General features: G+C 41.4%; 2 protein-coding genes across 4 annotated transcripts in view; one reads left to right on the forward strand and one right to left on the reverse strand.

Annotated features, from left to right (window-relative positions):
• The window catches only part of LOC116327245 (alpha-tectorin-like), a 91,747-nt gene that overhangs the window by 59,785 nt on the left and 7,536 nt on the right, over window positions 1–24,426 (reverse strand). The gene's annotated exons all lie outside the window — the stretch shown is intronic.
• On the forward strand, window positions 685–23,349 carry LOC120435699. Of its 3 annotated transcripts, XM_039605602.1 has the most exons (16): window positions 685–825; window positions 926–1,089; window positions 2,371–2,463; window positions 10,039–10,425; window positions 11,054–12,747; window positions 13,041–13,197; window positions 13,307–13,382; window positions 13,492–13,554; window positions 14,636–14,835; window positions 14,967–15,098; window positions 15,192–15,379; window positions 19,296–19,447; window positions 19,549–19,794; window positions 19,877–20,036; window positions 20,979–21,065; window positions 21,598–23,349. In XM_039605602.1, exons 3-15 carry the CDS (start codon window positions 2,415–2,417, stop codon window positions 21,063–21,065), a joined length of 3,591 nt encoding a protein of 1,196 aa, XP_039461536.1. In that variant the 5' UTR covers window positions 685–825; window positions 926–1,089; window positions 2,371–2,414; the 3' UTR covers window positions 21,598–23,349. The 3 variants fall into 3 exon arrangements, with proteins under 3 accessions (XP_039461536.1, XP_039461534.1, XP_039461540.1); XM_039605600.1 differs by having other exon boundaries at window positions 709–1,089; XM_039605606.1 differs by having other exon boundaries at window positions 709–1,089; window positions 2,396–2,463.

A 24,426-nucleotide genomic window follows, 5' to 3' on the forward strand; every position in this document is an offset into this window, starting at 1 on the left:
AAAGAATCAGCTAACGCTTTCACAAACATTGCTAACTAATGTTAGTTAGCAATGTTTCTGGGTGTGATTCTTCCCATGAGAAGACATTTAGTACTCTTGGACTGAACACCTCTTCTTCAACCTGCCATGCTTTATTATGTTAATGAGACCTTTTGTGTTCAAGTTGTGTTACATGCAACAGCTTTGCTGAGCCGATGAGGCTGCTGACGGTTTTGATTTATTGAACCTGTAAAATAGCAATATACAATCTCAGGTGTAACAGACCAAGAAAAACCTGTCAGCCATTTCTCAGAACTCGTGAGCGAGCAAACCTACGATCTCAGCCTCAGGCAGAGGCACCTGCTTCTGACGCCTGCAGCCTGGGGCTTTACTTGACTTTAAACCTGAAACTTTCTTTCATAGCTTAGGAGATTCTGCTGCTGGGGGATTGATTCACTTCTTGAGTTGTCTCTGTGCAGTAGACACTGAGCCCTCTCAGGGCATCTCTCTTCATTTGCATCCTGTCCATACCCAGGAGGGCAAGAGGGGCAGAGTTAGTATCTGTACTGGATCTATATCCTCAATACAGTGTTAAAGAATGCTGCTGCTCAGATCCTTGTGAACACATACATATGTGAACACATCGAAACTGATAGTCAGAACAGACTTTAAAGAATGTGTAGGTGCTTCACACGAAATCTAAAGTCATCTCTGGCATGATAAACTATTTCAACACAACACAACCGGAATGTGCAACATGGGTCTGCCTGCTCTTTTACGCCTGAGACCATTCATTTGCAGTGCGCCTGTAAACAGGACAATAGTTTGAAGAGAAGTTAATGAAAGGTAATAATGTGACTATTTTGTTTTTAGTGTTTCACCCTGCAGTTTTTCAGATTGTGTAACAAGCCAGGGATTCACGAGAATGGTGTTCCATAAAATGTAGTTTCACTTTGGACCCAACCTTCACCCTGTGGAAGAGAGACATAGAGCACAGCATCCTCTTGCAGAGACACCAACAGACATATCGGTCCACCAGCTGCCGGATCATCACAGATTCTCCTGAACAACAGCCTTCATCCTCCTCATCCTCCACCAGACGTGCAGGAGGTAAGACGAGCTGCACTTTTCTCCTCTGCACACCTGTACTCTTAATCGGGCTCCTCGTAACACAGACGAGGACAGCTCCATCGCCACACACACATTTCAGAGCCCTGCAGGATGACACATCCGTTTTAGGAGTTTAACAAGATGCACTAGCAAAAGAATAAAAACACAGAAGTTATGCAGCTCTCAGTCTATAACAGGAGAAAAAGTTAAATGAAGGCATGAAAACAAACACACTACTTAACTTTTTACTTGTCGTTTAATTTTTTTTTAAATGCATCTTTATTTAAAGGATGAATTCAGCTCTTTTGCATACAGGACATCAAAATACTTTCCTGATGTACTCTCAACAAACTACACACTCCTTCAGAGTGAAAATGTATTTTAATGTTCACCTGAAGTTAATATGAAGCTTCTGTCAGAGCGAGTCTAAGACACAGTTCCATTTGTCTTGGTTTCAATTTTTTTTTGAACCACAGAAACAAAAATAAATGTCTGTTTTAAAAATGAACTAAAGTTCGAGAAGAGTCCACTAAAGGACTCATTAAAACTGATTTTATGCAGTTTTGTTCTCAGTAGAATCAAAAAGTGACCCTGAACACTCACAGCAGGATCGTGTTACACTCTTTAATATTTGACATGTTCAGAGAGGAAATTTTTGAAAACTGTTTTTTTGAACACGCCAAAAAGAAGGTAATGTTTGGTATTTCTCAGTCCAGACATTAAAAATTAAGTGAGGCAAATGCAAGCAACTTTAAAATAAATTAACTTTTTAAAAGTTCTCTGGAGTTTTCAAACTTTTGGATGACAAACAAACATTTCCAGTAAATTGTGTTTTGTTCCAGTTTGTGGTGGCTGTAGCTCAGGTGGTAGAGCAGGTCTGCTCCTGTCTGCATGCCAAATATCTTTGGGGAAGATACCAACCCCAAGTTGCTCTCAGATGCGTCCATCACAGTGTGAATGTTAGATAGAAAACACTGAACAAAGTGAATGAGGCAAGTTGTGTAAAGCGCTTCGAGTGTTCAGAGTAGAAAAGTGCTGAATAAGAACCACTCAATTCACCATTCCAGTTTAGAGAGCAAATCTTTGAAATGTCAGTGTGACGACTCTGATAGATTTATAGATGAATGAAAGATCACGGAGACAGCCTCTTCACATGTTTCTATTTTTAAATTCAAACATTGTGTGTGGTGGTATTTTTCTCTCTGTACAATATTTAACATGAATACCTAGATGTTGTCACCAGAGCAAGGTGAATGTGAATGTAACTTTCTGTCCAATCAGATATATGCGTTGTTCATCCCTGCAGCTGATTAGCTACCTACAACATGCTCCACCCCCTGCTCATCCTGACAGTTCTCAGCTCGCTGACAGCAGGTAAGCGCACACAGGTCACAGCCATTTTGAAAGTATCCTTGGGTAAGTGGCTGTGTCCCAATTCAGGGTCTGCACGCTTGAAGTACGCATTTTAAGTGCGATTACGTCACCGCCGCGCGACGACGGCTGTCCCAATTCAAAGTGTACTTCAAATGCATACTCCAAATGCGCCGTCGATTTCCCCAAATATCAAGCGTGGTCCGGTGCACGCTTCGTGGTCCCATATATCCCACAATTCATAGCGCGGCGGTGGGTGTGGATAATTTTGCCGCAAAATACGGCAGAAGGGAGCGGACGAAGAGTGAACTGTCAAAAGTAAGTACTGAATATGATGTCACTTATTTATGTGCAAATGTTTAAGAACATTAAAACATTACTATTGGACACATGTCGGCAAAGTTATGTGACATTAGTGATGTTTGTACTTTCAGTGGTAACTTGGTTTTAAAGCCTTTATATATAGTCGACCTTAATCTTACAGAGAATGTGATGATTTTATGGATAATTAAAGTCAGTCATATATCCACAAACACAACAAGCTGAAAGTCAGTGATGCTGCTCGGTTTGCAGTCCTGAATATGACGGCACAAGCAGGATTCACTGCACTGTTAATGTTAGCTATGTTATATTGCTGCCTCTGTTCGGTGGTGTCGAGCCAAACGGACTTTAACGTGTGTTTGAACGAGCTGACGGTTCACTCGTTAAGCTGAAAGAAAGATGCTTTAATCACAGGAGTCACACATGTGTCCACTGGACCATCTGGAACTCTTCTTGTTTAGCACTCGTAATAACACAAACAATAAATCCTCCTTCTCTTGTGCTGTTTTGTAGCAGTGTGTACACCTGAGACTGTCACCCGTCTGTCTGTCCTGCACTCTCTCTCTGTTTCTTTCTCTCTGATTGTGGAATAAAAGTATGAACATGTATTTATAAGTTACACTTGTGTTTGAATCCTGCAGCTTATCACACATTTGATTTCCATGTGTGACAACTGCAAGTGTCCAGAGTGAGGACAGACTGAGGGACCCACTGCTGCACATCATCTGTGAGGCTTTGCACCCCTGATGATCCACCAGGACAAACTCAGCAGTGTGTGAGGAAGAGGAGGAGGAAGAGCCAGCAGCAGCTGACAGATGGAGAGAATAGACAGACTGTTCCCTGTTTGTGAAGGACTGCTAGGAAAGTTTAACATAACTAATTATCTGTCCTGAATCAGTCTTATTAGGTAATGTTCAAATAATGTTATCATTCCAGTGTTTTCAGTGTGGGAGAAAGTACTCAGGGCCTTCAAGTTACACACTATGAAAGGCAGCAACAAGTTTAATATTCAGAAACCTAAAGTATGTATCAGCAGCAGAATGGAGCTAAAAATAAATGTTTGTTTCAGTTCTATGAAGCTTTGAGTATTTTGGATTAGTAGCACTGCTGTGTTTGTTGCATCATATTGCTGTAATTGTTTATATGCTTTATATATTCTGAGCTAAGTTGATCTATAGTGTTACATCATATTCTATAAGGATGTTATGTGTTTGTATACTTTCTGCCCAGTTTGACCCATTTAGCAGAAGTCGGCCTGTTTAAGGCTCTGATATCTATTCTGTATGACTTAAAGCAGTTATGACATGCTCTGATTTTAGGAATACAATAAAGGAATATTTCATATATCAGTCTGATCTTCATTTTATCAGAAACAGTTTTCACAGCTCGTACATTTTCCTTTTTACATATATATGTAAGCATTGAGCCAAATGTAATAATGCCAACATATTAAACGAACAATATTTGTCTCTTATGTATAATACATCTATATATACACTGTTAAAGATACTTGTCTTTGAGTGAAGATTTAAGGTGATAGGAAATGTAAATAACAGCAACTTGAATCTTTGACCCAGAGTTCAAGCTCACTGCTGTAATACATATATATATATATATATATATATATATATATATATATATATATATATATACATATATATATATATATATATATATATATATATATATATATATATATATCTATCTATCTGTCTATCTATCTATCATAATAATCTGACAATACTATAATATTGGTCATATTATATTTACATTACCAAAGTGAGATGACTTTAGTCTCATGAACAACATTAGCTAATTGTTATTTACTAACTAATCTTAAAATGACTGTTCAGTACAGAAATGAAGCTATCAAAGCTAGCTATCCAACTATCATGTTTTACAGTCCTGTGGTCTCAGCCTCAGATACTCAACTAATCAAAGTGATGTCATGACAAAAATGAATGATCAACAAAACATTCTTTCTCCTTCATTTCTGTCAAACAAAGCTGTATGTAACGTTTCTCGCGGTTAGTATCATGGTTGCTAGGCAACCTGAGCAGTACGACGAAGGCTAGACCGTCCCATTTCACAAGCCTCTCACTTCCGCACTTCCCGTACTTGTAGTACGCACCGTACGTAGTACGCGTAGTGCGCGTACTTCAAGCGTGCAGACCCTGAATTGGGACACAGCCATTGAGTATGGCCGTTTATCAATGCCCAAGTACGCGAGTACGTACTCGCGTGCTCGGTGAGTACGTACCCGCCGAGAACGCACGGGAGTACGTACCCGCCGAGAACGCGAGCACGGACTCGTTGGCCGTTTCTCAATTCTCAAGTACGCGAGCACGGACTCGTGATTTGTACAGTCGGAACACCAGCGTACGTGATGATGTCACAGGTCCGGAGTTTTTACTGCCGTCCCCTCTTAATGTAACTGTAAGTAACATGTTATGAAGCTTACCTTTAATCACAGCCAAACCGGTTTACTCAGGAACAAATAACACACTGAAATAAACCAAACATTAACATTTAGAAGTGATCTACGTGACTGATATATCATTTTAACCTCAGTAGTGAAACCTCTATTAATAAAAATAGTGTACATGTACATACGTGTACATACCTTAATAAAACAAGCAGGTGAGATGTTAGAACGCTTTTATTTCTATTCTAGTGGACACTCAATACTATAGACAGCTGCTGGGGTTTCTTTAACCTCAGTAGTGAGAAGACCGCGAGCGGGGGGGCGATGTGCCGGGAGTCCGCTGTTGAGTTTTGGACGAAATGCATTCTGGGATATATAGCTGTCCCAAGTCTACACCGATGCATGCTCGATAAAATGGGCGGATCGAGAACACATCCGGGACTTTTTCGCGTTCTCGGCGTGATGCGTACTTCGAATTGGAACAGTACTTGGTCTCCGACTGATGACGTATCACGAGTACACGAGAACGCAAGTACGCACAAGTACGCATATTGATAAACGCCCTATGTCACTACCCGATCCGTACTGGAAACCCGATTGGTACCCCGCATGCGCGAAAGGTGTCTACTTCCGGTCGAAGCGTTTTACGATAGTTACGGGTCAGAGTATCTGTTAAGATGTTAAGAATAATAAGTATCTCTTAAAATGTTTCCAATAATGAAACATTTCAATATAATGTAGACAAAAACGAAAAATAAAAACATAGTTACGGATCGGGACTCCCCGATCCTTACTGCGCATGTGCAAAATCGGACCGTACAAATCGGGTCTACCCGATCCGTACCACGCATGTGCAGGGGTTTTCTTCTTCTTCTGGCAACAAAATCGAAACACTGCATCAAGCGCTAGTATTTCCAGCACCGGTAATCATTAATTCTGCGGTTTTAATCCCTACTTGCATTTTATTTGCCCCAAAAACAGTTATGTACAAAACGACAGAGAACATGGCAGGTCCGTACAAAGACAGACTTGACGAAAAGGCAAAAAAAAAAGGACGAGGAAAAAATCAAAGGAGTGAAAGGGTCAGACCCATACGAGCATACAGAGTGGAGTAAGGACGTTAGCGTGCTGCCCAACTTTCATCACGCACATATTTATAATTATATGGTCCTAAGTGTGAGTGCATACACTCACAAGATGTTTATTAACTTCAGATCCCTGCAACAAGCCCAGGTCCAGTTTACTTTGGTGATTTGGTCTATTCCATTTCACAGCTGTTGTTAAATTCTTTTCCTTTATCTCCTGTACAGGCAAACGCAATCTATTTGTTGTATCGGGTTGTAGTATTACACAACATTTTCAGATCTAATAGAAATAAAATGAGTGTTTTGTAATTCATTTAATTTATTGTCTTTATTTATACTTGGCATTATTGTTTTATTCTATTGTAGAATCTTACAAGACAGAGGCAAAATTGTATTCCATTATGCTTTATTAGCTGCTTTGGTAAAAAACAAATCAACATTGCAAAACAACATACTGGAAAACAGTTATTCATCACTTGATTGCTTCAGTACAACCCTTGGGCACATATATGCGGGACATTTCGTGGCTGTTTCGATATCGCGCTCTCTCTTAACTGATCAAATCTGGCTGTGGTAGCAGCTTTAAACTCGGTATGACCCAGGTTGATAGAGGGTGCCCAGTCTGGATCACATTCCAGCATTTTGTAGGCTGGTTTTCCTACAAAACACAACAAACATTAGACCACAAAGCCACAGTAAACAAAGCAGCATAGCGCAACAAATTCAATTCAAATCAATATAAGACTTATTTGTAACCTCCATCATCAATTATGTTATGATAAATTACGTAATAACTACAACAGAAGACTTTGTGGAAATGCTTGGAGCAGACTAACATGAGCTGGAGTGTTCTGGAACATTATATTTGGTCTTTGAATGGCTGCAATCCAGGCCATCCGTCGGCTCTTTGTTACTTCGGAAACATGGCTTGGACAATTTCTCTTCCACGATGTAATCCAATAAAAAACAATCTCTTTACCCGTCGGCTTCCCGTGGCTGTCATGTGACCGGCTATTGCAGTTAATAATACAACAGCTTCTTGCCATTTTTTGTGTTTCTTTTTGTCGCTGTGTGACTGTTTTCATGTGAAAGCCTGTGTGCGTTAGTACCGCTTGCCACGCATTCCCAGAATCCTTTGCGGTTTTACCCCGGAATGACGTCACATTTTCAATCTCTATACAACCAGAAAGGAAACAACCCGAGACTGACAAGGAATGAAGAAAAACCTTTAAACAGTAGCACATTTTCAGATTTTATCAATGAGAGTAACCTATTCTGAATACTGTGGATTACCTAATATATTATCATGGTCTTTACAACTACATGAATGTACGATTGCTGTTTAATTTATTACTATTACTGAAGGCTATTCGCCATACCAATACCAACTAGTTTTTTTAATTCTTAATATAAAATGAGTAACAGTAGGGTGGATAAGGCTGCACTTTTTGCAGCGAGTTTGTATAGAAAACTATTTCTGTATCAGTAATATGTTTTCTTTTTCTCTGTTAATAATCATGTGGAACTGCACATGATTATTTGCAGCTAGCAGGTTGTTAATGCTATCCATCAAGTCTAAAAACAGAATTTTAATACGTGGATATCCTGAAGGCTGCTCCAAAAATGATCAGATTATATTTTAAATATTTGGTCAATTCTCTTCCAAACCCAAGCTGTCAATTGTAGGTTTTGAGTGTTTACTAAAATGAAAATAAAAGCGTTCTAATGTCTCACTTGTTTTTATTTATGTGTACTATGTTTATGTAACCCTTTAAAACTGGTCAGAGCGTATAACTATTTTTAAATCCCTGGAGAAATGGAACCTCTTAAGGTGCGCAATAATTTTTTTGCATATGAAACTGGAGGAGTTGTACTTACATGTTATGCCATTAGCTTGTCCTAGGTCACGGTGTCCTTACACATATAGCTTTGCAAAAATTGCATAACAAGCACTTGCAGCAACAAAAACACAATATTCCAGAAACACGCTTTGCCGATCCGATCAGCTGTTCGTAACACTTCCTACGTTGGAATAGATGCATTTTACGATAATTACGGGTCAGAGTATCTTTTAAGATGTTAACAATAATAAGTTTCTCTTAAAATGTTTGCAATAATGAGACATTTCAATATAATATAGACAAAAACGAAAAATAACAAGATAGTTACGGATCAGGAGTCCATGATCCTTACTGCGCATCCGAAACCGGAAGGCACGTCATGTTCACTGAAACTGTTTTTTTTACCTTCAGGGCCTTAGTGTTTTTAAAAGTTATGCTTGACTTTACGCTTTTCTGTATCATTTCTGGGATGCTTAGAAATCAAATTACACTGCTGAAAATAGTTTATTTTGAGGCACATGCTGTTTTTTTTTTTTTTGCAAATTTGCATCATAATATTTATTTTCATTTTTCCTGCAGTACATAAAAATTGGTGTATCTCAAAAATAAAACTGTGAAGACACTCAAAATAAATTTCCTGTGGTTGGAAACTATTTTGTGCAACTTTTTTGTGTTCACAGTTTTGAGAGACCTTAAATTTCTCTAACTAGAAACATATGTAAACAAACAAACAAACAAACAAAGAAAAACGATTTTCAATTTTTTTGTAGTTTATTGCACTTTTTTGCAATTTATGTAGTTACTATGGACTTAATGCATACATATTAAGGATAAGGATAAGCTTTATTTGTCGGTTGCAGTTGCCTGCAGCTGAAATGACAGACCTAGTTGACTATACATACAACATACAAACTTCTATAGGGGAGACAGGTCAGTCTAGGCAGCAAAAAAAAGGGGATAGACAGTGATATATGTAACACATAAGGGCAATTCAGGAGAATAAAATGGTTTCTGCCCATGATGGCTTCCAATAAGGGAGTCATCATGAGGAGAAAACAAAAAACTTTATTGCACATAAAGAAGCAAAGATATCATCACACTGTAACGCCACGAGACACAGACAAGTAACAAAGGCGGGGTGGGGTGGGGTCTCCATTGGGTGGGAGGTAGGCATAGGAGGTTCCGAATAGGTAGGTGTCTTCAATGTCCTCAATAGACATTCCCGCCAGGCACACGACGTGCCACTTCTGCCACCCGTCCATCGTGTATCCAGCAGGGAACGTCCATCCAGGACACTCAGGCTCTCCCGAACCCAGGGTTCTTGTTGAGAATACAGTGTTAATTGCATTAAGGGACCAGTTGATCAAATCCATAGTTCTTCTTTAGTTTTAGAGAACAAGAGCGAGAATTAGAGGCTCTCTCAGGGTTAGAGTCAGACGAGACCAGACAAGGACATAGAAGCAGCAGAAGGGAAGATAAGGGAAGGAGAGGGTGAAAGATGCGTCCGCCTCTTCCAAGAGCCTGAAGAGAAAGATTAAAAATATTATTAAAATTTTGGCTATAATGGTTGCATTGATTTATAGCAACCCAAAAATGGCACTACAGCATGTAAAAATATAAAGATAGGATGGCAGTAAAAACTCTGTAATGTCATCACGGAGCTGTGATGTCATCACATACATTGCCATTCCAATTGTGGAACAATTACACTGCGTTGTCGGGAAGTCTGGACTCCCGTGTGAACTTGAAGTGTGCTTGGGCAAGATATTGAATCCAAATTGCTTCCAATGCATCCATCAGAGTGTGAGTGTGTCTGATAGACCAGTGCTTAAATCATGAAATAAAGTAGTGTATGAATATGAGTGTATGTCACTAGTAGTAAAAAGTGTTTGTTTTTGTCCATCAGGTGATTCCCAAAGTGTCAACCCGTGTAACACCTACACGGTGCTGAATGATGAGTGGCATCCAGTAAATAAGACAAACACAGGGAATGAACACTGTGATGTGTATATTCACGAGCAAGGCTGGTATCGTCTGTTTCTGGGGAATTCCAATGCTCGTATTCCTGAGAGGTGTGTAGAGCCACACAGTTGTGGAACTCAGTTGCCTCTGTGGATAACAGAACCTCATCCCACTCAGCCAGATGAAACTGTAACTGTCAAAGTGTGTCTTAGTTGGTATGGCAGCTGCTGCATCCTTCCTCCACAATCTATCCAAGTCAAACTCTGCTATGGAGGCTACTATGTCTACAAACTGGCACAGTCTCCTGAATGCAAAGTTGCGTACTGTGCAGGTATTGTTACACTTTAAATCTGATTACACTGTTACAAAATCAGCCTTTCCAACTTGATGTTAAATTCAGCTGTTTATCAGAAAAAATAATTGTTGTTGTTGTTGTTTGTTTAAAGTTTTCCCACCAGAGAAATGTCTTCAGATTGCTTGCTTTTCTGATGATGTTCTTTGATCTTTTAAGACTCCCAAAAATGTTGTGTTATGAAATTGACCCATTTTATTTGGTCTTTGTTGATTTTTCAACAGGATTTCAATCTTTCTCACTTTCAATGACAAACAGCAGATTGCAAAAAACAAACAAACAAACAAACAAAAAAACCAAAACCCAAATCTCTGGTGGCCTAAACCAAGAGGAAGTCCCTCTGAATGCAAAATAAATACAGTTTGGGGTCTAGCAGAAGTTCTTTGAAATCAGTTTTCTCACATCACGCTGATCTAATCTTAAAACATTTAAATCTTTCCAGACAAACAGAGTAATGCAGTTTTCTAATACACTCTGTGTATTTAGTATGCATGCTTTATTATTCAGACTTAAATTTGGGTTTAATCATCTTCATCAACAAAATATGTTAAAGACGTCTAGCACTGATACTAAGCTGTGCTTTTCTGTCATCCCTTTTTTTTAAAAGAAAGTTACCCAGACGTGGAAACCAGCACAGTGCCCAGCGAGGTCCCCAGTGTGGAACCGAGTGTGGAACCCAGCGAGGTGCCCAGGGTGATGCCGAGTGTGGAACCCAGTGTTGTTCCCAGCGTGATGCCGAGTGTGGAACCCAGTGTTGTTCCCAGCGTGGTGCCGAGTGTGGAACCCAGTGAGGTGCCCAGCGTGGTGCCAAGTGTGGAACCGAGTGTAGAACCCAGCGTGATGCAGAGTGCGCAACCCAGCAAGGTGCCCAGCGTGATACCGAGTGTGGAATCCAGCATGCTGCCCAGTGAAGTCCCCAGTGTGGTGCCAAGTGTGCAACCCAGCGAGGTTCCCAGCGTGGTGCCGAGTGTGGAACCGAGTGTGGTGCCAAGTGTGGAACCCAGTGAGGTCACCTGCAGGTTCCCCAGTGTGGTGCCGAGTGTGGAACCCAGCGAGGTTCCCAGCATGATGCCGAGTGTGGAACCCAGTGTTGTTCCCAGCGTGGTGCCGAGTGTGGAACCCAGTGAGGTCCCCAGTGTGGTGCCGAGTGTGGAACCCAGCGTGGTGCCGAGTGTGGAACCCAGCGAGGTTCCCAGCATGATGCCGAGTGTGGAACCCAGTGTTGTTCCCAGCGTGGTGCCGAGTGTGGAACCCAGTGAGGTCCCCAGCGTGGTGCCGAGTGTGGAACCCAGTGAGGTCCCCAGTGTGGAACCGAGTGTGGTGCCCAGCATGGTGCCGAGTGTGGAACCCAGTGTTGTTCCCAGCATGATGCCAAGTGTGGAACCCAGCGTGGTGCCGAGTGTGGAACCCAGCGTGATGCCGAATGTGCAACCCAGCGATGTGTCGAGTGTGGAACCCAGCGAGGTGCCCAGCGTGATGCCGAGTGTGGAACCCAGTGTTGTTCCCAGCGTGGTGCCGAGTGTGGAACCCAGTGTTGTTCCCAGCGTGGTGCCAAGTGTGGAACCCAGTGAGGTCACCTGCAGGTTCCCCAGTGTGGTGCCAGGTGTGGAACCCAGTGAGGTGCCAAGTGTGGAACCGAGTGTGGTGCCCAGCGAGGTGCCAAGTGTGGAACTGAGTGTTGTTCCCAGCGTGGTGCCGAGTGTGGAACCCAGTGAGGTGCCCAGCGTGGTGCCAAGTGTGGAACCGAGTGTGGTGCCCAGCGTGGTGCCAAGTGTGGAACCCAGCGTGGAACCCAGCGTGATGCCGAGTGTGCAACCCAGCGTTGTGTCGAGTGTGGAACCTAGCGAGGTGCCCAGCGTGATGCCGAGTGTGGAACTGAGTGTGGTGTCAAGTGTGGAACCCAGCGAGGTTCCCAGCATGATCCCAAGTGTGGAACCCAGCGAGGTTCCCAGCATTATACCGAGTGTGGTGCCGAGCGTGGAACCCAGTGTTGTGCCCAGTGTGGAACCCAGTTTGGTGCCGAGTGTGGAACCCAGTGTGGTGCCCAGCGAGGTGCCCAGCATGATGAACTCTGTCTGCACTGTGACTGGCCCCACTGTAATTGATTTCCACGGCCAGATGAACTCCCTCCAGGATCGTTGTGGGTACTGTCTGTTCTCCACTCCATCAGTCCCAGACTTCCATGTGCAGGGGAACTTCAGGGAACGGCATCGTAAAGATGTGAGCTTTTTGGACAGTGTGACACTGTGTCTGGGCGAGCCGGGCATTCGCATTCACCTGGAACAAGGTGGGAGAGTTCAGGTAAGCGACCAGAGTTGAGTCTGATGCAAAGTCATCCCTCATCCTCTGATGTATGTCCTCGCATCTTTCTGATCAGGGCTTTTAATTCAGTTCAATTAAATTTTGTTTATACAGTGCCAAATCAAACAACAGTAGCCTCAAGAAGCTTTATATTGTAAGTTAGACCCTACAGTGATAGAAGCAGTTCTTTCAGAGCTGCTGAACTCATTGGTTGTTGCTGTGAAATCTGCCTGTTTGTGTGTTTGACATGTTTCACTCAGTGTTTCCTCCACTTTGTCTCTGCTTTAATGCAGCTGGACGACTCCATGCTTACCCTCAACAGCTTGCCTCAGTTGGATCACGGTGTGCAGCTCTCTAAGGACCAAACTGGAGTCACCGCCAAGCTGTCGCTCTCCAACCTCACCATCTCTGTCTTCTTTGATGGCTACACCGCACAGATCCACTTAGAAGGTACAGAAGATAAAATGTGTAATTAATTGTCATTTAAACTCTAAACTGCCCTCTTATTTTGTGATCTTTCTATTTGAATACTGATGCTGATCTGAGTCATCCTCTGCAGGACCTGCTGGTTCATCTGTGGAGGGTCTGTGTGGAAACTCCAGGTCTCTGAGGCTCCCTGAGTACAGCTCCACCAGGTAAGACCTCATCACAAGCTCAGAGTCCCTCTGACTGCTGCTGGTGGTGTTGCAGATATTCTGTGTTTGTATGAATGAGCCTGAACTTGTATTCTTTCTTGCCCCCTAGCTGTGAGATGCAGTACAGTGAGACTATTGACAACACGATCAACTGCACCAGTGTGACTGAACGGTGAGCAAACTGATCCACACAGCAGGAAACTATGGAACGCCATCACTGCTATAATGAACTAATTAAATACGCCATATAAATAATTAATTAAATGTGGCAATAATTAATTAAAATGGAAATAATTAATAAAATAAATATTGTTGACACAACAATATTTATTTTAAAAAACAAACATTAAATTAATTAATTATTTACACATTTAATTAATTACTAAATTATTTCCAATACACTTTCACAAACACTTTCATGTTTTCAGAGGCTCAGAAGTAACGGGACAAACTAATATAATTTTAACTATGGGGGTTGGACTGTTTCCCTCCACCTCTATACTTTTCTCTTTCCATCATTCTGGTGAAAAAGTCTAATCTGCCCTTGTTGTTCTTGAGTGCACCGAGTGGTTTGCACCTTGTTATGAACCTTCTGTATTTATATTTATCAAGACATCTCTTCATTGCTGACTTTGACAATGGTATGCTTAGGGTGTTCTTGATGAAGTTGCCAATTTTGTCATTAATATCATTTTACTAGTTTAACTTCTGTAAAGCGCAGAAGTAAATTCATATTTAATAGATTTACGGAGATATGTTTGTGATATTTACACTGCTAATTATATGCACATTTCCATTTATATTTAATGATTGCATTTTTTTATATTTAAACGTCTGAATGTTTACGTATACAATTTTCAAAATAGAAATAATGATGTCTTAAATCTATTCTGATTAGTGAGTGAGGTCACACGGGGGGAGTCCAAACAGGAAAGTTGTTGTGTTTAAGTTGTTGTGTTTAATGGTAACAAGAGTAAAGGTGCTGCTAAGAAAGTTATCCATCTCCATCTGGCTGTTTATCTTAGTTGATAGAGATTTAGTACCATATAACAAAGCCTCACATTACAGTCCTATTGATGTTATGTTGATGGTAAGTGCATTCATTATTTTTAAGAATGTTCCAGACTGTTGATTTGGCCACTCCTGAAGGTTTTGCTGTTTTTTTAATTTGTTTGTTTGTTTTTCTAAGCCTAATCATGGCCTCAAACATTTTTTATTATCTTTCCTTTGTTTTTCTGCCATCTGTGGTACAGCTGTAATCTCCTGAAGAAGGCGCCCTTCTCCTCCTGTAACAGTGACATTGACCCAGAGCCCTACATAACCGCCTGCACCGACATTTTGTGTAAATATCCTGCAGTGGACGGACTCAACTGTCAGTTCCTGAAGGCCTACGCCAGAGCCTGCAGTCTACACAACCACACTCTGGATGGCTGGACATCAAAGACCGGCTGCTGTAAGACCTTAATAAGACCTTAATAAGACCTTAATAAGACCTTAATAAGCTCTCCTTTGTTAAAAACCTGAACTGTGGATTTTTAGAGCTCACATGTTTTAAGGATAATACATCAGTGTGTTCCTCTGTAGCCTCTGAGGCTTTCTGTCAGGACTGGACCTGCAGCGATCACGAGTTCTGTGGTGAGAAGACGGTCGGTGGTGACACTCGCTGCTTCTGTCGGGCCATTTTTGCCTCAAAGTACCAAGCAAACAACTCTTTGGGTACGACAGCTGTGACACCATCATGACAACAGGGCTGAATAATGGAGGAAAACTTCTAACTGTGATTTTTCTGACTGATATTGTGACGTTCAGGTGACCCAACGGTCTGCATGCAGGACTCTGCTTCAGTCACTCTGGTCGGTTGTCTCCTGGAGGACAAAGACATCGACTACTCTGCCTTACACCTCAACGACCCGTCCTGCAGGGGTCAGGTGGACGAGCTCACCCACATGGTGACCTTCAGCTTCAACAGCAGCAACAGCTGTGGGACGGAGGTCACGGTGGGTTTTATCTCCTCCTCTTTACCTTCTACAAGCAGCCAAACATCTTCCAGCATCTGCTGAGCTTCTCCTGCTCTGCTCCAGTTTGGGATCTTTCTGTGGGATCAGCTTCACCTCTGACCCATGTGGCTTGTTTACTCAAGGAAAACACCAGTAGCACTTGACAAAAGACCTAGTTTGGTCAAGAAACTGCTGAACCATAAACTTTACACTTCTATTGCACTCATACCTGCTAGTTAGTACTGGACATCTACTCACTAAAGCTTTGGCACAGACTTCTGCTACTACAGTTAACTGCACCACAACTATAGTCGTGGTTTTGAGAATGACACAACTATTAGTTTTTACAAAGTTTGCTGCTAAACTGCTTTTAGATCTTTGTTTCAGTTGTTTCTGTGATGTACTGAAATATAATGACAAGCACCTCATACTTTTCAAAGGCTTTTATCGACAATTACATTGTCACCGCCTGAGGTCAGTGGGGGAAACGGAGTCTAAGGAAGACAACACTTGGAGGCGCAGGGAGCGAGGAGGGGGGGCAGAGGTGTTAGAGGAGAACAGGTGTTAGGACAGGACATGACAAGCTGGTCCAAAATACACTCGTAGTGACAGTAAAGAGTCCTACTCATGCGCAAGTGGAGGCAAAGCTTAGAGGGGAGGTGGGCTGGGTGAGGGAAGATGGTAATCCTGAGCGCTGGGCAGGGAGGCAGGCAGGTAGGCACGGAGAAACTGTGAGCAGACCTTCGCTGAAATCCAAACAGGTTACGGCAGCGGCATGACAGTGTCCAGAGGTCCTCTGAGAATGGAGAAAGCACAAACGTCAGGAAACACATGAAACAACTACGAACAGATGAAACTGTGGAAGCCCTGACTGACAAAGGTTTGCAGACGATCTGGCGAGGTCTGAGTCTGAGCGCTGATCTTAAGAAGCCGGCAATTCCAGTTACGCTCAGGTGCAGCCTGTCAGCATGATGTGACAGCTCCGTCCAGGGGTGGAAATGGCGGCCCTGTGGAAAGGCCCAGCACTCACCCGGACCATGCTATACATGACATTTATGCAAAGAGTCAGTATTTGCAGTGTTGGCCCTTCGTTTTCAGGACCTCTGCAATTCGACTGGGCATGCTCTCATTCAACTTCTGGGCCAAATCCTGACTGATAGCAACCCATTCTGCCATAATCACTTCTTGGAGTTTGTCAGAATTAGTGGGTTTTTGTTTGTCCACCCGCCTCTTGAGGATTGACCACAGGTTCTCAATGGGATTAAGATCTGGTGAGTTTTCAGGCCATGGACCCAAAATTTCAATGTTTTGTTCCCCGAGCCACTTAGTTATCACTTTTGCCTTATGGCACGGGGCTCCATCGTGTTGGAAAATGCATTGTTCTTCACCAAACTGTTGTTGGATTGTTGGAAGAAGTTGCTGTTGGAGGGTGTTTTGGTACCATTCTTTACTCATGGCTTTGTTTTTGTGCAAAATTGTGAGTGAGCCCACTCCCTTAGATGAGAAGCAGCCCCACACATGAATGGTCTCAGGATGCTTTACTGTTGGTGATAGGTTTGTAGCTTGAACCTATTCGCTGGAACGTTGAAGGCAATGTAATTACACAGCAAGCAAGACACGAGTAGGCAAGTTCTCTATGTTTCACGTGCACGGGAGAGAACTGGACAGGCGCCGTTCCTTCGCTTGACCCCAGTTGCTCTCGTCCGCTCCCCCGTAACACTGCTCTTTTATTGTGGTTACATGAATATGCATAGGTTCATTAACATATGACCTCTTTACATAGGTATACATGTGAACAAAGAATACCGTGTGTGTGTGTGTGTGTGTGTGTGTGTGTGTGTGTGTGTGTGTGTGTGTATCTGTGTGTGGGGGTCAAACTGTGACCCCAGGAAGACTCCCCAGAGCCGTCCATCTAAACAAAAAGCACTTAGCCTAAAACAGATATAGATACGTTTATCCTACCATAAAACAATAAGACAAGGTACGACCTCTCCCATGCTCCTAAAATGTGGGTGTGAAAGTCAGAGAGCTCTGGAATGCACACAAAGCTTGCAGACTATTAAGGATCAAACCTCTACCAATCTACACCTAATTATAAAACTCTAAGAATATATAAGTAGATATTTCTAAGCATAAATGACAATCACAATACAAATCTAACAGTTGGCATGACACAGGACTGATGGTAGCGCTCACCTTTTCTTCTCCGGACAAGCCTTTTTCCAGATGCCCCAAACAATCGGAAAGAGGCTTCATCTGAGAATATGACTTTGCCCCAGTCCTCAGCAGTCCATTCACCATACTTTCTGCAGAAGATCAATCTGTCCCTGATGTTTTTTTTGGAGAGAAGTGGCTTCTTTGCTGCCCTTCTTGACACCAGGCCATCTTCCAAAAGTCTTCGCCTCACTGTGTGTTCAGATGCGCTCACACCTCCCTGCTGCCATTCCTGAGCAAGCTCTGCACTGGTGGCACTCCGATCCCGCAGCTGAATCCTCTTTAGGAGATGATCCTGGCGCTTGCTAGACTTTCTTGGACGCCCTGAAGCCTTCTTAACAAGAATTGAACCTCTTTCCTTGAAGTTCTTGATGATCCTGTAAATGGTTGATTTAGTTGCAATCTTAGTAGCCATAATATCTTTGCCTGTGAAGCCATTTTTATGCAACACAATGATGGCTGCACGCGTTTCTTTGCAGGTTACCATGGTTAACAATGGAAAAACAATGATTTCAAGCATCACCCTCTTTTTAACATGTCAGGTCTGCCATTCTAGCACAAACAGACCTAACCCAACCTGACATAATGATCTCCAGCCTTGTGCTCGTCAACATTCTCACCTGAGTTAACAAGACGATTACTGAAATGATCTCAGCAGATCCTTTAATGACAGCAATGAAATGCAGTGGAAAGGGTTTTTTGGGATTAAGTTCATTTTCATGGCAAAGAATGACTATGCAATTCATCTGATCACTCTTCATAACATTCTGGAGTATATGCAAATTGCTATTATACAAACTTAAGTAGTAATTTTTCCAGTTTCCAATATTTATGTAATTCTCAAATCTTTTGGCAACGACTGTACATTATCTGTCAGATAAATGCTTCCAGCCACATATTTGCAAAGTTTTTTTTTCAGTTTACAGGAAACTGTAGTTAAAGTGAAGACGTGACTAAAACATTCATTATTCTGGTATAGGTTTAATCTTGGGTTCATATGTCAAAACAAAACATTGCCAAAGAAATATTTGTTAGAGCTTCTTGATGCATGCTCAATCATCCAGGTAAGTAAATCTCCAAAAGTTGATTCTGTTCATTTGGACGTAGCATTTTCAGCTGAAACATTTCATCACTCTTTCAAGTGACTTCTTCATTATCGAACTCACTTCATTATCCAAGACTTCTTTTTCATCCAAGTGACTTCTTTTACGAGCTTACAATGCTGTGATTGCAACCATTCCCCAACTCTCTGTGAATGGTACGCATAGCCATTGATCAGTGGGTTTTGATCAGTGATTGTTGATCAATGGTCATGAGAATTTGCATAATTATGATTAAGGAACTGACCTCCCAGCCCATTGTTCCTTCACTGGGCTGGTTTCAGTCATTATGCAAATGTACTGTTTATAAGATTGGGGAAACCTGCAGTCAGCTGAGACTGAAGAAGTCACTTGGATGAGTGACGAAATGTTTTTCCCACAAAACTACATCCAGATGAACAGAATCAACTTTTGGAGATTTGTTAGAACTCTGCATACTCTTAAGTCTAATATGGCTTTCTTGTTCTTGAGTGTGACAAGTGATTTGCACAATGGTGTAAATAATGTAGTTATTTTTAATACCTACCTAGAATTGTCAGATATTAAACATGGAAAAATGAACAAAAACGTTGGGTATCAACATCTGCTGTTCTGTGACTCAGACCAACAACAGCCAAGTGATCTACAAAAACACCATCATGACCCAGAACAGCTCCTCTGACATCATCACTCGTCATGACCAAGTCTACATCGACTTCTCCTGCGTCCAAACTCAGCCGGACATCAAGACTGAGACCTTCAGGATCAGAGACAGGTGTGTGGTGGCTGCTGGTTTCCTTTGAATTACTTTAAGATGTGAAGCTTCTCATGAGGTTTGTGAGTCAGAGAAAGCTGAAGTGTGTTTGTGTTCTGCAGCTCTGTGATCCAGCACATCACATCTGGAGTTTGGGATTACACTCTGACCATGCAGAGCTTCACCGACGCCGGCCGCACACAAGCTGTGGAGTCCAACACTGACGTGCAGCTGAACCAGAAGATCTGGGTGGAGCTGAAGACTGACGGGCTGGATGGAGACATGGTTGTCATGGTGACCGACTCCTGCTGGGGAACTGACCAGCCATCACCCGACAGCACTCTGAGATACAACCTGATCATAAACAGGTGAGACAGACTCAGAGAGTCATGTGGTTTTGATCTCTCTCATGGACTCCTGAACAAAGTGTGTTTTCCTGTCTGTGAGCAGCTGTGCCAACCCTGCTGACCAGACTGTGCAGGTGGAGGAAAACGGACTGGGAACCTCCAACTACTTCTCCTTCAACATGTTCGAGTTCACTGGGGGCTCTGGTGAAGTCTTCCTGCACTGCAAACTCCACCTGTGTCCCAAACAGAACAACTGTGTCCCGGTACAGCTTCTTTATTTAACATGCTGCATGTTTTCAGCTCTCATTAAAAAAAAAAACCCAAAGCTTAAAACTTTTATTATTGATAAACATTTCTTTTTTTTAAACTTGAAGTTGTGATGCTTGAAACTCGTCTCTGTGAACAGTTCAGTCGGTCAAACTGAAGTGTGATTGTTGCCTACACCAGTAGTCCCCAACCTTTTTTGCAACATGGACCGGATTAATGTCAGACAACATTTTCATGGACCGGCCTTTAAGGTGTCGCTGATAAATACAACAAAATAAAATGATACAAACAAGACAAAAACTGTGGTATTTGGTAAATATAATAATAAAAAACACAAATTCACTGTGTAATTGTGTAACTTTATTAGCAGTGTCCACATGTAATGTGCCGACAACATTGAGAGTAAAATCCTCCTCTCTGCCCCTCAATGCTCTCTGTTTCACTATGGTAATATTCTTTGAAAATAAGAGACACAACTACAACACGGGAAAAGACCCAGGGAAACAGACTTAATGATAAAAATCCTGAAACCAAAAACTTCACACCCGATCCTCAACTCTCGTGGCCCGGTACCAAACGACTCACGGACCAGTACCAGTCCGTGGCCTGGGGGTTGGCGACCACTGGGCTACACAGTCTGCAGCAATTACGTCTAGACCCTGGATCCACAAGTCATTATTCCACATCTGTATCTGAACTAGATAGTTTTTTGTCTTACCACTTTCCAACATAGCTTTAAAGTTACTGTTATGGTCATTAAACAGATTATTTAATTTATTCTTCTTGCTTTTTTGGAAAAGCAGAATAAAAAATTAAATTGGTCCAATTAAAGGATTCTGACAAAAAGGTCAAATGTTTGCTCTCAGCAGATTCAGTCCTGAATGAAAGGATCAGTGTTGATCTTTTAAAGTCTGGACTTTGTCTCTCTTTGTCTTTAGACTTGTCCTGGAGCTGCTCGCAGACGCAGATCTGCCAGGTCCAAATATGAAGGTGAAGCATTCATCAGCATGGCCTGGACTCATTAGGTAAGACACAGTCTGCTGTTTTAATTACATCATATTGAGACCTGTGCTGACAATTTGTGATGTTTATTACTGATGGAGGTCTGACTGATTGGAGAAAAACCCTTGTTGGAGAAGAGAACAGTGAAGATAAAGTAGCGAAAGATTCCGACAGAGAAAAGCCTCCAATAAATTTAACAGACACGTGTCAAACCTCATCGATAAAGGCTGAAAGAAATGCTACAGAAATATTACTGATGGACTGTAATTTCATGTCCTTCCATTAAATTGAATCAAATCTAATATTTTCAGTATTTCCATTGAATGTTTATAAACTTTCCATTCTATGAGTTTGTTCTGATTGACTGAAACGTCCTGGTTAGTCATCTGTAACCTGACAGTCCAGGATCATTGTGAAGGTCCATCTCAAAGACAGACGATAAGCAGATAGGAGGAAGACTTGGGAGGTGATTGGCTGAAAAGAAACCAAAGGGATGTGACAGAGAGGATGGAGGGTTGTTCAGCAGTCACACTGTGGTCTGGTTTATCTTCTCAGGTGGTTTCCATGGTGACTCGGGCTGACTGAAAGACTGCCAACCTCCGTGATGATCCCTGATTTTTGATTGGTCCTGATCAAGGCCCTTTATGTGTGACAGGTTGAGCTCAGTGTTGCTGTGAACTCCCACAGCTGGAATAAGCAGATGAGTAGTGGAAGTGAAGACAGGACCAAACTGTTGTCTCTGACAGATGATGACTCTACACCTTATATTTACCTAGTTTTACTGGAATCCTGGTGAAGGGAAGAGTGTCTGTTTTTGATATATAACCAAATAAATATATTTGTAGTACATCAACAATTGTGAAACAATTGCAAGTATAGCTAGGTGGACGTCAGAACGTCCCAGGAGGCCTTTAGACTTTTAGGCTGTCAAATGCTGGATTAGAGTCAACCCTAACGACTTGTTTGACTTGTGAAGTCCTAAATACAAACACATCTGCGTTCACAGGTCTCATACATCCACAAGCAGTAACGCCTTCAACCACAGAAGGACTTTTACTTTTCAAGTTGTTATACTTGAAGATTTGTTGGGCATAACGATGTCAAATTATTCAGCATTTGACAGGAAAATAAAAGGATTGGAGGAGATTTTGACAAAACATATAGTTGTAGACAAAAATTGCTGGTGAATAATTTAAAGGGGATGGTATAATTAGTTCACTTTTGGATTTCAGGGTGTCTTTTTGGTTTCTTTTTTTGATTGTATGTGTTTTTGCCTTTAAGTAATCATTAAAGTAATCTAAATACAGGATGATGCAAGAGGCTACAGAGGTGTGAGCTTCTCAAAAATTCAGATTTAGTTATTAAAAATATCACTGGACACAGAACAAAGTGACACCAAAGTATCCAACACGATCAACATTCACCTGAATCTGAGACCACAGCACAACTTTGAAATGCTTGCATTCTTTGTGTTTTCTGTGAGTGTTGTGGAGACAGTAGCGCTGGTCACATTTTTGCTGATGAGCTGCTCTGTCTCCTTCATTGCTTTGTTTCTTGTTCCCATATAAAAAAATAAATAAATAAAGGATGAGAGTGTTAAAAGCTACTGAAGGACTTTGAAGTGTACATAAATCTTCATGCTACCGAGCCAGATCTTTCTATTACAGCTTATTTCCCAATGAATAATTATTTCCTGTTAGAGGATGACTTGATGATATAAGAGAAAGATTACATGCTCACATAACATCCTTCATCCAGAACAGCCAGTCAGCAGTTGAGCGGGTACACCACAACATGTTTAAATGCATTAAAAAAAAAAAAAAACAGAAAAAAAAGGAAAAAGAAAAGATTTTTCCAGCTCAGCAGACATAGCAGTGATTTTAAGGGGAAACAAACCAAACAAAACCCTGAAATACACAAAGTCAGATTTTATTTATTCAAATTCTGAATCTTTAAGGAAAATGTGACTGGTATTAGCTGAATTATACCAGTCAAATACATTTCATTTTACTTGAGTCCAGTAAACATTTTACATTTTAACAAAATTACACAGGTAATTTAGATGTAATTAAATTAGTTAATATAAAGTAGTTAATTTTGGGTATAAAGTCTTTTTGAGTGGGTGCTACCAGATGACTTTCTACAACATGAGGAAAGCAAAGCATTGTGTGGTAGGAGTGTGGTCTCTGCACTGAAAAAATGGGAATTGGCAGGCTTTTGAATTTGCACAAATGAATTTAGTTAATGCTACACAAGCCTTTCATGTTTCTCTTATTTACATGATTGAATAAAGTACCATTTACTTGATTATAAACAATACTGAGACTACTTATTTTTCTTGCATTGATTTAAAGTGACTAAATTAGAATACTAAAACCATTGTAATCATGTTTGACCACAACCGGAAATGATGCAATATATTCAAAGACAACAACTAAATATGATTGGATAATAAGACCTAGAGTCTTATCCAATAAGACAACAACATAATTTAAGGAGAGCGCAATTGACCGCCAGATTGTGGAAGACTGTTTTAGCCACATGCAACCTTTGGCACTGAGTCAGGCATACTGAGAAGGTAAGCAGTCTAAATACATTTGTTTTAGTTAGGTACGTTTTCACAGAATTGTTGTAGTTCATGCTATATGAAAAGTAATCTATAATGCATCTACATGTTGTTTTTACAGTGCTAGCTAAAGTTGGTATTAGCTTCGTGGCTAAAGCTGAAAAATAGTAACAAATTGCACATAGTCGGGAGAAAGCAGCTGTTGTCAGTCAGATATGGAATTTATGTATGTGACAGAGAGCACTGGCGTTTTTGATGGCTTAGCAAGTTAAAACGTCACTGAGAGAGCGCAATAGTGTTTGTGTTACTCGTGCTAGTTATGGCTACAGTGGCTAATTAGTCTGGCTGTAACCGTCAGAGTTTAAGAAGCTGGGAGCGCCACAGTGCCATACCTTAATTCTTGCTGCTGACATGCACTCGAGTTATAATAAGGATCCTGCCACCTTAGACGTGGGTTTAAGAACCTGTGCCCACAAATGCCAAATCATTTTTCCATTTAGTCATTGTTTTAGGTGAAGTGTCACTTACTTGACTATTCTATTGGTCAAGCCTAAATAATACAGCAGATATCTACAAAGAGACAAGTTTGTTCAACAGAGTATGTCTTATTAAGTGATGTATTGTGAATTTTCCAACATTGTCCTAACAAAAATTAGGACCCTTTTTTCCCCCTTTTTTTCTACTTTGTGTAGAACATATGCCAGCTGCTTCTCAAAACATTATGTATAAATGAGAGAAAGATTGGTATTTTAAAGAAACCATTAATGCTCTTCTGGACTGGAATACCTTTTTTCAATTAAAATTAATGTTTTTTGTGA

Source organism: Oreochromis aureus, linkage group 3, assembly GCF_013358895.1.
Source record: "Oreochromis aureus strain Israel breed Guangdong linkage group 3, ZZ_aureus, whole genome shotgun sequence".
Lineage (NCBI taxonomy): Eukaryota > Metazoa > Chordata > Actinopteri > Cichliformes > Cichlidae > Oreochromis > Oreochromis aureus.